Genomic DNA, 12,773 nt, shown 5'->3' with positions numbered 1-12,773 from the left:
ATCTAGAAACTCACCAGCAGAGATGCAGACTTGCTGTGAACACAGTACACCAAACATTTTCAGGAGGTGCTAAAGAGAACTAAAGTTCTGATGTGCAAGATGCCACAGCCAAGTAGTTTGCTCAATCAGCAAAGACAGAAGCAGTTGAAAAAAATAAAAATGGGAGAAGATAGCCCAGCATTAGCCCAGAAGGCAAAGGCCACAGGGGTTTCTCCCATCTGTTTAGCACAAAGCATCAGGACCTAGCAAAGAAGTTCTAGAAAAGCAAAGAGGAAAATGAAGGCTTCTGGAAAAGCCTTTTCTTGCTTTTTCTTGCGGTTTGCTTTAAAAGTCTGAAGCCGTCAGCCCCAAGTACATTGCCAGCTGGCTAAAGCAAAACAGGAACAGTTTGCTGAAAAGACCGTCTTTCTAACACAGTCAAGAGAAGTGGGAAATAGTGGGTTGGTCTTGTGTGAATGGTTCAGGCACTCTGAACCAAATCCACACAAATGCATTTGGAAATAGAATTTTAAAGAACAATTCCCTGTACAAGATCCTTAAAACAGGGACAGAAGGGAGTCAGCCCCACAAAAAAAGCAAGTATGACAGGAACAACAGCTGGGTTTACATTACACACCCAGATGAGAGATTAAGGCTATATTACCCAAGGCACCAGACCCCTACCAGCAGAAAGTGCTCCTTGGGTAGAGCAAAGACCTTCTTACAGCTGCTGCAACTGATATCAGTTTTCCTCCCACTGCTCCCCCAGGGACTTGCACCTGGACTGCTGCTCACTGAGTAGGAAGAAATGGCAGAGTAGAGACAGGGACAGACCATGGGGTAGCAGTGAACAGCAGGTGCTGGTTTTAATCTTGCTAATGTAGTTTAATATCAGCTTTGTTTTCTTGCAGTCCCCTTTGCTAATTGGAAAGCTTGAGGAAGCAGCTGCTTATCTGGCAGGCAGGCATCAGATTTCCTAGCAAAAGCTGGCCTGTCTTACCTGTGTCGTTATCTGCCCTTGCAGTAACCTGCAGGGCTGCAGGCGGCTTCACCCCAGACCCAATACACTCCAGAAGGGTGAAGAGTGTGTACCAGTCATCCCCAGAGTGAATGTTGGCAGCATTGGTCTTCAGGAGTTCGTGGAGGCCGTAGGCAACCTCATGGCTAACTCTGGACAGCACATTTGGCTTCATCATGAGCAGGATACGTAATGAGAGGAGAACCTGGCCAGAGAAGGAGACAAGAATAACAGACCCTACTCTTTACACTCCATTCTACAGTGAAGTCCCCCTTCATTTATTTACAGCTACTTACAATAGCTGTTTGTTGTTACCTGCAGCACAGTCAGCTTAAACTTGGGTCCACTCAACAGCAAATGGTTCCCTGTGTTGCCAGGTGTAGCCACAAAACCCCAGTAACTGACTTTCAGAAATCCCTTACCTGTGCACTGATCTCTTCCCGACGAAGGAGCCGAATGGCCAGTCTCAGCAGCCCCACCACTGCTCTCTCCACCAGGAAGCAGAACTCCATCGCGTGCACACAGAGATGATAGAGGTGGTCTCGGACAGTTTGCCAGACACAGGTCACACGGTCCCTAGCCACAACGAGGAGGAGGGAAAGGGTAGGATGAAAGGAGATGAGACAAGTGGGATCCAGCTACCTCTCCCAGAACTCCAGACAACCCGATATTTCTTCATTTTAATGAAAAACCTCCAACCAGGAGACACAAGAACAGAAAAATAGAAACAACAAAGCTGTCAGATTTCTTATTTACTTCATTACTTGCAAAGCAATCGGGGGGAGAATTCTTCTAAAGTTTAGTTTATATTCTCCAAATCTCAGAATATCAAGCACTAATTCATGGGCGAATGGCCCCTCTTGTTTGCACATGCTATCATGGAATTGCTAAGCCCTGAAATTACAGCCACATGCTGCTTCAGCTGGCAACTCAAGCACATAAGGAACTCGCTCCCTGGACCCAGGCAGCAGCTGCAGTAAAGCAGGGACATTTACAGTGAATCTGCATATATTTCAAGGTCATACCTATTCTCTAGCACAATCCTCAGAAGCATCTCCAAGCAGAAGGCAGCATCCTCTTCGTCATATGTCTCCTCATCAGGAGTCACAGAGATTAGAGCCTAGAAAAGACAGGAAACGTTTGTGAATCACAAGCCCCCAAAACTGGGGCACCAACAAGTGAGGACCAACAGAATGCTTTGAGGTCATGCATAGTCTATCAAAAATGCAATGGATAGAAGTCAAGCTAAATATAAGGAAAGCCATATTCTTTTTATTATGCGACACGCAGTGTGAACTTAAAAGATGTTGAACTGTGACAAAGTCTCTCAGATGGAGAGGAATTCTGAAAGCCAGCAGCTGCTGGCTAGGAACACGTGAAGCATAGAAAAGGCAGACATACCTAGGAATGACTACAAATACTGGAACTATTCCCCTCAAGCCATCAGCTTGTATATGAAGGGAGAATTCCTGACATAAAAGGGGTAAGAGCAAAATGTTTCCCCAGAACTGAGATTGTACAGTGGGCCAGCAACATAGTGGTCTTTGTGTGATCCAAACAGAAAGTTCTGCTTTAGCTGTTTTAAATATTGTTCTTTGGGGTTTACTCATTTAGCATCTTTATTTTGAAGCTCAATACCTATTCTTCTGAACCTCTGCAGCAAACTTTGACAAATAAACCTTTTGTTTTAGCACAAGTCTCAATAGCGTCACGCACCCTATTGATGAGGCCAGTGAACTGCAATTACAGCAGCCTGAAGGGAAAGGGCACTTGTGCTTCAAGGAGCCACACAGCATCCCTGCAAGGGCTGCACTGCACTTTTTGCTTTTGGAAATGGTGAGCAGCGGCCAGATTTGTTCCACACTCTGGAGTGGTCTCACACTCCACAGTAGCCTGAGAAGCCACTACTAGAACCAGGTAAGTAACTACCCTCCCCCAGCAAGATGAAGTTCTCTAGCCTAAAGGCTAGTGAGTTCAGCCTTGTTAGGGCTCCCACAGCAGCCAGGAACCATGCTGCCTAGAAGCACACAGTCGAAATAAATCTGCACAGCTCTTGCCTCTAAAGTGGCCTTTTAGAATGTTCTCATTAGGCACACAGCACACCAGGAAAGAAGAAAAACCTTAAGCTCCTACAAAGCCACACATATTTGCAAACACTTACCTTGACCTCCTCAAGGCTTTTAGAATGCATTCCACGATTTAATGTTTTCCTCTACTACGAAAGCAATTGTGGCTGCCAGCACAGAAGTTACATGTAACAGCTAAACTAATGACTGGTTTCATATCCCAGAAAGGTCCAAGACTTCCTCTGGGGACAGAGGAGCTAGACAAGTACACAGCACATATCCATTATCATGCGCAGCATACTTCTTCCATCACCAGTTCAATCCCTTGCCCAGTATTTCTCTCACCTTCATGAGCTCCTGGAGGGATTCAAGTTGAAGGAATTTGCTTTCTGTGATCAACTTCTCAGGATCACATTGCTGCAAAAGATACAAGACAGGACTAGGCATCTGGGGGATGGGGAAGGCATACAAACATTCTCCAGAAGCAGTTTGTTCCCAGGAAAGATACAGATAGTGGCTTTAACACAATTACCTGGAGGAAAATTCCTGCCAGCTAGTTCACTCCTTTAACATCAGTTACCTTTATCAGACCTGATCTGTGCTAGACAGATTTTAGCAGATAACTCCTCTGTCCACACACTGCTCAAACCCTAGGTTCAGCATTTGCTGGCACCATATGCCTTAACACTGTCTTGGAAAACATTAGGCATTTGAGAATTTACTGTGAAGCCAGGGGCAGATCCCAGCCTCTTGTGGGGACTCATTCCTGTATTCATGCGTTACTGCATTTGTGCACAGCAGCACATAAGACCCTTTAGCTGTCAATGCAGATAGGTGCCTCTGTAGTTTCTTGCAATTTTCAAGTCCTCTGGAACCTGCAATACTGCCTAGAAGCACGCGTATTTATGCTGCTGTTGCCCATTATCCACACAGTACTGTCACCACCAGGAAAAGGAGGTTCTTTTACAGCCTGTATGTTACCTTTATGCATTCCAGAGCCGCTCGCTTTGCCTCCTGTGTCTCCGTAGATGGCCCCCTCATACCAGATTGCTCTGTCCCACTAAGGGTGAGCCAACTAACAAAACTCAGCACTGTAGATTCACCACTGCAAATCAGAAGACACCAGCATCAGTGAGGAAACAAGAAATTGTATTGTTCTCCAGCTTTGGTATGAAAAAGACTGCCTGGGCCATCTACAGTACTCACCGGTTAGATGGTGTCTCCTCACGTTGCAAATAGATTTTGCCATTAGGATCCACAAAGTCTTCAACCTGGAAGACAGACCAGAACACATACATGATCAATTGTCTACTTCTTTGTAGCCTTCCCCACCGAGCCCATGAAGTTCCACTTGGTGCTGAAACACTGCACCCAGCTGCCCATGTGTTTGGCAGTCACCCTCAGCTCTTCACCCCCAGTGAAGACGCCCAGTAAAGTGTCACCCCCATCTGGCCATACCAATGCTGTGCTCTAATACTTCATGCCTATAAGCATGTCCTTCTTCTGCACAATATTCAAAATCTGTTCAAGTGAAATGAATGCTAGAATTTCTCAAATGTAACAAACAGTAATGCGAGAAAAACCCAAAACCCTACAAAAGAAGCTGGAGCCTGCACATAACTCAAATGCTACACCCTTCGCAGGCTTTCTAGCTCTGCACACGCTTTACCAAAGCCAGGCCTTTGCAAGAGAACTCTCCTCTTTGAACTGGTTCTATGAAAAACTGGCTTCCCACTCCCCTGCTCTTCAATTACCCGCAGGCCAGCTGTTATTACCTCCACCATGGCCTTGGGCAGCAGCTCTGCTCGGAAAAGCTGTAGCATGGCCTCCATGATGTTTTTCCAGCCCTCCCGCAGAATGTCACCATGGCGATGGGCCAAATGAAACACAGTCTTTGCTGCAATATGGGCCTTGGGATTACTTCCAAAAACAGTGGGTAGGTTCTCAATAGACTGCAGGAAAGAAGAGGGGGTGGCAATCTGTCAGTAAGAGATGTTTTCTTTTCAAGACAAATTAGGGCAGGCTGTTCAGAACTGGTTATAGGAAAGACAACAATTCTGTGTATGATGCTTGGATAACTCCTCAGCTCACATTCAACTTTGCACAAAAACAAGGACAAGACGGCTTACCTGATACAAGCTGAATCACTGAAACACTTTGATATAAGATCTCCAAGGACAACAGCAATACAGAACATATTGAAAGTGCCTGCTGAAAACTCACTAACACTAATTTATTCTGCTATGGGAACTCACTCCATGATCAAAGCCTTCTACAAAAAGTACCACATCTCTTCTGGAAGCAGCAATTACTCTGCTCTACTGTTAGAGAAGGAAACTATGGCTGGATCATTACTGACTTGCAAAGCTACCCCTACCACTACTTAACAGCAAGATTCAAAGTAAGAGTGATGAACCCTGACATGCTGTCTCTGCCAATTACTGGATCACAATTCCCCATAATCTGTTAAACGCACTCACAGCTTTTCAAAACACAAAAAGCGTGCAAAGTCATTGAAACCAATCAAGTATATGCTGCCGCCAAAACTACTACTACTACTTATACGCTGAGTCAGTGTGAGTTTTAACTGGAGATCATGAAGTGGGGCACTTTTTCTTCCTAACACACTTAATCCCCCCCTCCCCCCCCCCCAGCCCCTGTTTCTTTCCATTCCTGTTCTTCCAGCCAAAGTGGCCAGGCATAGCAATTGCAGTGCTCGGACAGGATGATCACCAGGATGATCTGGCCTGGGAAGCGACTAGCAGCTAAGTGATACTTTGATGTTCTTCCCTTGCTTTCTAACAGTTGCTCTTTGTTTTGTCTCCTCAGGTCCTGAAGACAGCCCCTCCTTCTCCCCTTTCACCAGACTGTCTTTCAAATATTTGTTCAGTTGCCATATCCCACTACTGTCTCCAAGCCTTACAGGAATTCAGGACAACAGAAAGTAATTGGTGCACTTGGAATCTGGCCAAAGATAAGAACTTAGGGCCTTCTTCAAATCCAGAAGTCCCTGATTCTCTACATCATCACCAAAAGACATGCTTGCTTAATTTACACAAACCTCGGAGTGCTCCAGATTCCAGTCTCAAGTGTCACAACTAGATGGGATGCAGCTGGCAATAGCTGGTGCCTCTGAGGGCTTAGTCTAGTTGTTTCTAACTGTGTAAATCTGTGTCCAACAGTTGTTTCATGGCAGACATTCCTCTGTGTGTGTTATCTAGTGGTAGTCTCAAGGTCTGGTATGCCTGGAGACGATCAAGTATTTCATCTTCACTGTTGTGAGCTGCGGAGGAAGAGGGAATCTAAGGCAACCTCACTGCTTGGGATTTCTTCATCTTTTAATAGTCACCCTGGTACATTTTTACTGCTACCAATGCTAGAATGCAAGTGATCCAAAGCATTCAGTCCAAACAATCCCATTTCCCTGCAGTCCAATTCCATTAGCTGGATTAATTTGCAGGACTGTTGCCTTTTTGCGATCCCTTCAAGGGATTTAAAAGTATCACCTGTCTTGGCCTTTTTACTCCCGTGCTTTCAGTCTTGAATGATCTTGTTTCCCTTTTTTTTGTATGTGTGGCAATTCTGTTCTGCTCACTGTGAATCTTGCACTGGTTCTCAGAGCAATGCTGTGAGATTCTTTGCAAGTTCTGACCTTTTAAAGGAATTGCTGTCATTTTCTCCTTAGCACTTAGCTCCTTAGTAGTCTGCCACACGCTACCAAACGCCTTGGGGAAAAACAGGCTGATACTGTAGCACACAAACAGATCTAGGCAAAAAAAAAAAAAGCTCACACTAACCACTGTACCTTGAACTTATTCCCGCAGTACAACCCATGGAAATGGTCTTCAGGGCTTGCCAAAACTGGGGCTAACAGCTGATTTTATTACCAAGACTCCATGTATCGTCCAACAATTCAAACCATTTGTTTTTCTAAACCCTTTACGCTGGGTGGGTGCACAGCCCCCACACTTTGAAGAACAGCTCACAAAACAGTCCCTCTTGGCACTGCATAAGCCCTATAACTAAATATTCAATAGCTGAAATGCATAAACTTGCTCAGGATCATGGATGATCACTGTCTTGATTGCAGGGAGATCTAAGTCTCCTCTGCATCTTGGCATTCTGCTCTGCACTGCCACTTGTGAGTGAGGAGAAGGAAACATGTGTATTTCAACGTGTCCTATGGAAATCCTACTTCATTTATACACTTTTCATTGCCTCTTCCAGAAAACTCTAGGCAGAGGCTGATAGAAACCTACAGATATAGTGATAACTAAAATAAGCAAGTATTACTGTTTAATAGAGGAAGATAGCTCTGATATACTAAAACCCATGCTTCTTTCCCCTCCTTGCAAACTTACCTCGCTGCTGAGGGCTGTAAACTTGCAGAGAGAAATTATGAGATTGTCAAACACATCACTAAGGCCATAGTGAGCAGAAATCATTGCACATTTCCTGGGGAAAGAAGAAAACAGAAAATTATGTAGTTAGTCAGCACAGACAAGTCTGTCTACCAGACAGCAAATCAGAGAGCCTCTCCGTTCACATTTTAGACGTTTCTCTTCACCCACTCATAATGAATGCTGAATACTATTATCCCTCAAATAATCTCAATTCTCATTCATACATCGTGATATTTGTCCACAGGATCACTTTCAAGAAGCAAGTCTAAACAGACAGACCACTCACACCTAAGCCAATACACCTAATCTCTTGCCTTGACAGAAGAGAGAGTTGCTGAGATTGGCAGTAGTGTTGAAGGTCTAGTTTCCAACAGATCATGGCTACAGCAGTATATTAACAGAGCTTTAAAACTATGCTTAAGGCATCATTTGGTCTGGATCTAAGCAGGACCGGACCAAAGATTGTTCCAGTTTGATTTCTTTTAATACTGGTCATCTAGGAAAGAAAAAATAAAAAAAAAATCCCCCATCCCATTCAGCCACAGTTATAGCTTCGTACACATGAGAGGTTTTATTCATATATAGGGATTATGCCAGCATCACTGTGCAAGTTAAAAGTGACATTTTTCTCCTCAGTACCATGCAGCACAGCTATGTCAGCAGGTCTTTTAAATGTAACCAGGTTGGAGTTCAAAAATACATACCCCAGGCACTTTGATTTATTACAACAGAGCAGTCAAGCCAAACAGTGAGTGGCAACCAAGAGAGGCCAAGATGGGATGAATCAATACAAATGACAGAACAAAACTAAAGGACCACAGGTCACAATAAAATGCTCTTCAATTGCTGTGATGTCTCCAGCAGGTAAACGGAAGACAATGGCCACACTTGAACTTTTCCAGGTCTTAATGAAGGCAAGAGTTACCTGAAACCAGAGATAGCCTTCTGGATGATTGTTTCTTCTAAGCTCTTGTCAAAAACATAAGAAAGTGCTGCGATGGTTGGCCCCCACGTCATCGTGAAGAGATCATGATCATAGCTTCCAGGAGGCACGTGGAGAAATATTCCCTCATCAGTGGCACCACGATGTAGCAGGACATTCCAGATATAGTTTTCCTTTACCAGGCCTGTCTGTTCTTCTGGCATCACTATCTCATCATTTCTACAAGGAAGGAAGGCAGAAAGGTTGAACTGTTCATCCTGATCCAAACTTAACATTTACACAGTGCCTTTAATTACATGGTCTCAAAACTAAGTGATACCTACTTTGGAGTGTTTTGCCAGCTCCTGAAACATTCTATTTTCCTAGGCCTGCCTGGTTCCCCTGACCCTCTTAGATATCCTGGATATCAAGTCTGCTGGCTCTCAGCAGCACCCAGCAGAAAACACTTAAGGACAGTACTGAAGAAGCAGCTACCTAACACTACCAAGTGCAAAACGCAACACGTACTGCAGTTACATGATGGGAAATTTTGGACAGCACACTGGCATAGCTTCAACTTCCCACCCCAACTCTCACTTTGTCAGAGTGCTCTGCATAGCTCTACTTCCAGATAAAAGAAAAATTAATAAAACATTGCTATAACCACTGCAGTCAACAGTAGGCATAAGTACCTTTCTAGACAAATAATGCAAATATTCATATTATGCCAACATCAAATATCAGAAAGACAAGTAGTACAAAATTAAAAACAAAGTAAGAAACCAAATGTATGATGGGTGATTCATAATGAGGGTACCAGCTCCTTATTCTAACTGGGTTAAAGCTATACAATAATAAACCAATTATGATAAATGCCAAGAAGTACTTGCAATCCCAGGATATATAAATATATCAAGCTTAATTACATAATCCCTAGACTTGGGTAACATTGCATATGTAACTGATAATCCTCTGCAAATGACCAATTAATTGAACAAGAGTCTCAAATCTACTAAGAATAGTGGATTGCAGCCAATCTGAAAAGTAGGTCTTTCTGCAACAATCAAAAAATAACGTGCTTCAGTCGCCAAAGCAGCAATTTTCATGTGCTAACAACAACTATAAAAACCCCTCTTGATTTATGCATAAGAAATAAGCTTTTCTCAGTTTCAGGTGCCTGCCTATTTTTGACAAGAGCAATAATGACTGAGATTATATAGGAAAGTAAGTTTGCAGTCAACAGCATATTTTTAATAAGAATACATATTTGATTAATATTAACAGAAGCACATGATTGGGTTTACTTGAAAAGTCTCAGGAAACGAAATTGTGCTCAAAAGTGAAATGCTGAGGTCCCACTGAAATCATGTACTACTCTGTACAGATTACAGTCTGATTTTTTTCCCCCTAATAATACAAAGAAAACAAAGAGCCCTTCAATCTCAACTATGACACTGGGGCAATCCATCTGACATGGAGCGATACTGAAATGACACACCAATTGCTTTAGCCATAGAACATACTGAAAAAGCCAAAGTATCTGGTGAAGGCAGGATAAGGGGAATAGATGGACAGAGGTACTATATAACTGAGAGATATAAAGACATTCTCAGGGTGCTACTCAAAATATTAAGAACACTCTCAGGGGAGAGAGGCCAATCAAAACTAGAGCTCTATTTGAAAGCTAGAGCTACCTCTTGGAAGAATTTCTGGATATTCAGTACAGGCAGCATCCCAATCTTCCCAGAGCAGGCTCAAAAGGGAGGGTCAGCCTAATCACACTGCCCTGTTTCCAGCACGAGCCGCTGCCTGCCACTGCAGACTGAAATCAGCTGAGATTGAGAGTTGCATCCTGTCTCCTCAGAGATGTAATCCTCTCAGCTTCAAATTGTCTGGGCCTGGATTTACTGACAGGCTAGATTTCTGAGCTATTATTAAAGATCTCAGCCCAGAGCTAGTGTGCACACAAGGGCCTCAGCTACCAGGAATTCTCCTCAAATACTGATCAGTGCGCCAAGAGCTTCAGGAGTGGCAAAAGAGATTGGTGCAAACAGCAGCCTCATATGAAGAGCTCAAAGCAGAACATACGAGACTGAGACCTGGACATGTTATGTCAGGGCACGAGTGCTGTCCTGGGGATGAGATACTACCTCTAGTACTACGTTAAAAATTCTAAAGAAAACCAAAGGGCTGGCCTGGATAACTGAGCCTTCTTAGATATAGCATTTCACGTGTGCTCATCTTGCTCAGCCGTTCTTTTGCATGTTGATAGAAGGCATGACATTTTTTAACTTTAGCTTAAGCTCTGTGGATTAAAATACCATGGCAAGAATCCATAGTTACAAAACCAGTGCAATCACTGTGACAGGCTTGTTACCACAGCCCCACATGGAGCTGGAAGTTAGTTTGAGGCAAACAGGCATGTGATCAGTGAGTGTCTCTCCATACTCTCCAAAGGTCTCACACACCAAACAACTCGACTTTTCCCTCTGCATAGAAGATGATAGATTCTTACTTGATGGCATGGTACATGTCTTCCAATATGTCCTGTTCAAAGTCTTTGCCTCCATTCACACCTTTCAGGTTCTTTCGAAACTCCTGAAAAAGGTTACATCAACATTAATTCCTAATATCTCCAGCTTGAACTGTGTGGCTAGGATCAGTAGTCCACTTGTTCATGAGACCAGAAGGAGATTTTCCTGTGTTCTTCAACATGTAGCCTCAAAGACTAAATACTTTTCTTAGTGGCAGTAGTGTGCAGCAACCCCTGTCTCTGCTCACAAGGAAACGTAATACTGGCTTAGCTGAGGCGAGACACCAGAATGACAGGTCTGTACCACTGCACTGACACTCACAGGACCTGAACTCTCCAGAAATCCACAGCGGTTCAACAATCTTCTCATTCTTATTGTGTCTTAGGATACATTTTGCTCACACACACAGAAGCCTCTTGACGAGCTCAGCAAGTTTTCTGCTAAGCCTGTGTTTCTTCAGACTGTCCCTTGCCCACAGCTCCCCTCTCCAACCGTACTCAACTTCAGTGCTGCACACCAGCTTATTGTCTACATGAGCAATGGATGCCAGGGAAAAAAAACAGAGAATGCCACTGAGATAAAGACAGGTACTACACTGCTAGCAAAGCCAGAGAAGACAGGTGCCTGCACAGATCACACCCACCTCCAGAGTCATAGGGACATTCTGCTTGCGGACATTATGGTTGTGCTGGTCAGTGTTCAGCATAATAACTGCATAGGCCAGGGCAAAGCAGGCATCACTATTGGCAAATGGGGATCCATTTGATTTCTGAAAGGCAAATGTATGCACAAATTAGTCCTACAGGAAGGGTGATATCAGTGACTCGAGACAGCCGTTTTCTTACCCACGGTACTGAAGTACCTCTGGGACAACTAAAAACCCAAGATTCTGGCTCCAGCTCCCACAAAGCACCTCAAAATCTATGTGCCACTGCCATCTACAAAACAACAGCTGCTGCCTGCAGGGCACAGTAAGCTTATACAGGCAGTCGGATCTGACATGTCCATCACGGCAAGCAGATGCTCAAGAATGAATGCAGTTTTGAGCTTTCTGCCCACCAAGTACACACCCTCCAATGTTCTGTGAAGGCTTCCAGCAGTCTCTGGATTACAGGTGCCTCTCCCGGTAATCTGAAGGCCTCTAGATAAAGTCTCAAAGCTTCATCCAGCCTTAAGCCTTGGAAGCTGAAAGTCCTGCAAGAAGAAGGAAACGTAATGAGAAACTGGAACAGGATGGGAAAGGTAGGATAAACTCACTGACTACAATTTTGTTTGCTGCAGCATCAGAACACCAGATTTCACAGAGGACAGACAGTAAAGAGTGGAGGGTGAGGAGAAAAAAAAATAAAATACCATGAACAGGCAAAAAAAACCAACAAAAGAAAGTAAACAATCATACAGGTGATTATGTATGTAATCGTCTCTCCAGTCTTTACAGAGAAAGATACTCACCCAACAAAGCTTTCCAGCAAGTCTATGTTCTTACGGTCGCTTACAAATTCCCCAATCATCTTTTTGTCAAGGCGAGGATTTTCCCGCAGCCACCTGGCCACCTCATTGTTGTCAATGGGGGTGGCAAGAAGGTTCTTCTCCTGCAGAAATTGTATCCCTTTCTTTGGCTTTTGGTTGAACTGCTCTGTGCCGGTTATCAGGAGCTGAAGGAGACATTCTGGTAATTACAAGCTTGAAGTGCATTTCTTACTTTAGATTGTTCTTGGTATTTGAACCAAAAGCGAAGTAGAAATGTTTATTCCATGATCAAGTTTATTGTACTGAGTAATCCAGGAAAAAGGCTGACCAAGGCCAGAAAACCTGCATTCATCACAAGGATTCACTACCAAATAATACTGG

At 43.8% G+C, this 12,773-nt stretch overlaps 1 protein-coding gene across 5 annotated transcripts in view; it reads right to left on the bottom strand.

The window, feature by feature from the left end:
* Window positions 1-12,773, bottom strand: part of GBF1 (golgi brefeldin A resistant guanine nucleotide exchange factor 1) — a 109,968-nt gene that overhangs the window by 7,515 nt on the left and 89,680 nt on the right. For all 5 annotated transcript variants that reach the window (XM_056352282.1, XM_056352279.1, XM_056352277.1 and 2 more), the window contains 13 exons: window positions 12,375-12,577; window positions 11,993-12,116; window positions 11,566-11,691; window positions 10,904-10,986; window positions 8,392-8,628; window positions 7,425-7,518; window positions 4,839-5,015; window positions 4,270-4,334; window positions 4,045-4,168; window positions 3,409-3,480; window positions 2,023-2,117; window positions 1,420-1,573; window positions 980-1,202 (listed from right to left, as the gene is read on the bottom strand). In XM_056352282.1, the coding sequence (XP_056208257.1) occupies window positions 980-1,202; window positions 1,420-1,573; window positions 2,023-2,117; window positions 3,409-3,480; window positions 4,045-4,168; window positions 4,270-4,334; window positions 4,839-5,015; window positions 7,425-7,518; window positions 8,392-8,628; window positions 10,904-10,986; window positions 11,566-11,691; window positions 11,993-12,116; window positions 12,375-12,577 (1,777 nt within the window). The remainder of the gene's footprint in view (window positions 1-979; window positions 1,203-1,419; window positions 1,574-2,022; window positions 2,118-3,408; window positions 3,481-4,044; window positions 4,169-4,269; window positions 4,335-4,838; window positions 5,016-7,424; window positions 7,519-8,391; window positions 8,629-10,903; window positions 10,987-11,565; window positions 11,692-11,992; window positions 12,117-12,374; window positions 12,578-12,773) is intronic.

The sequence above is a fragment of the Falco biarmicus genome, chromosome 9, assembly GCF_023638135.1.
Source record: "Falco biarmicus isolate bFalBia1 chromosome 9, bFalBia1.pri, whole genome shotgun sequence".
NCBI classification, from domain to species: Eukaryota; Metazoa; Chordata; class Aves; order Falconiformes; family Falconidae; genus Falco; species Falco biarmicus.
Note: the sequence above shows the minus strand (reverse complement) of the source record. Positions and strands in the feature narration are given on the sequence as shown.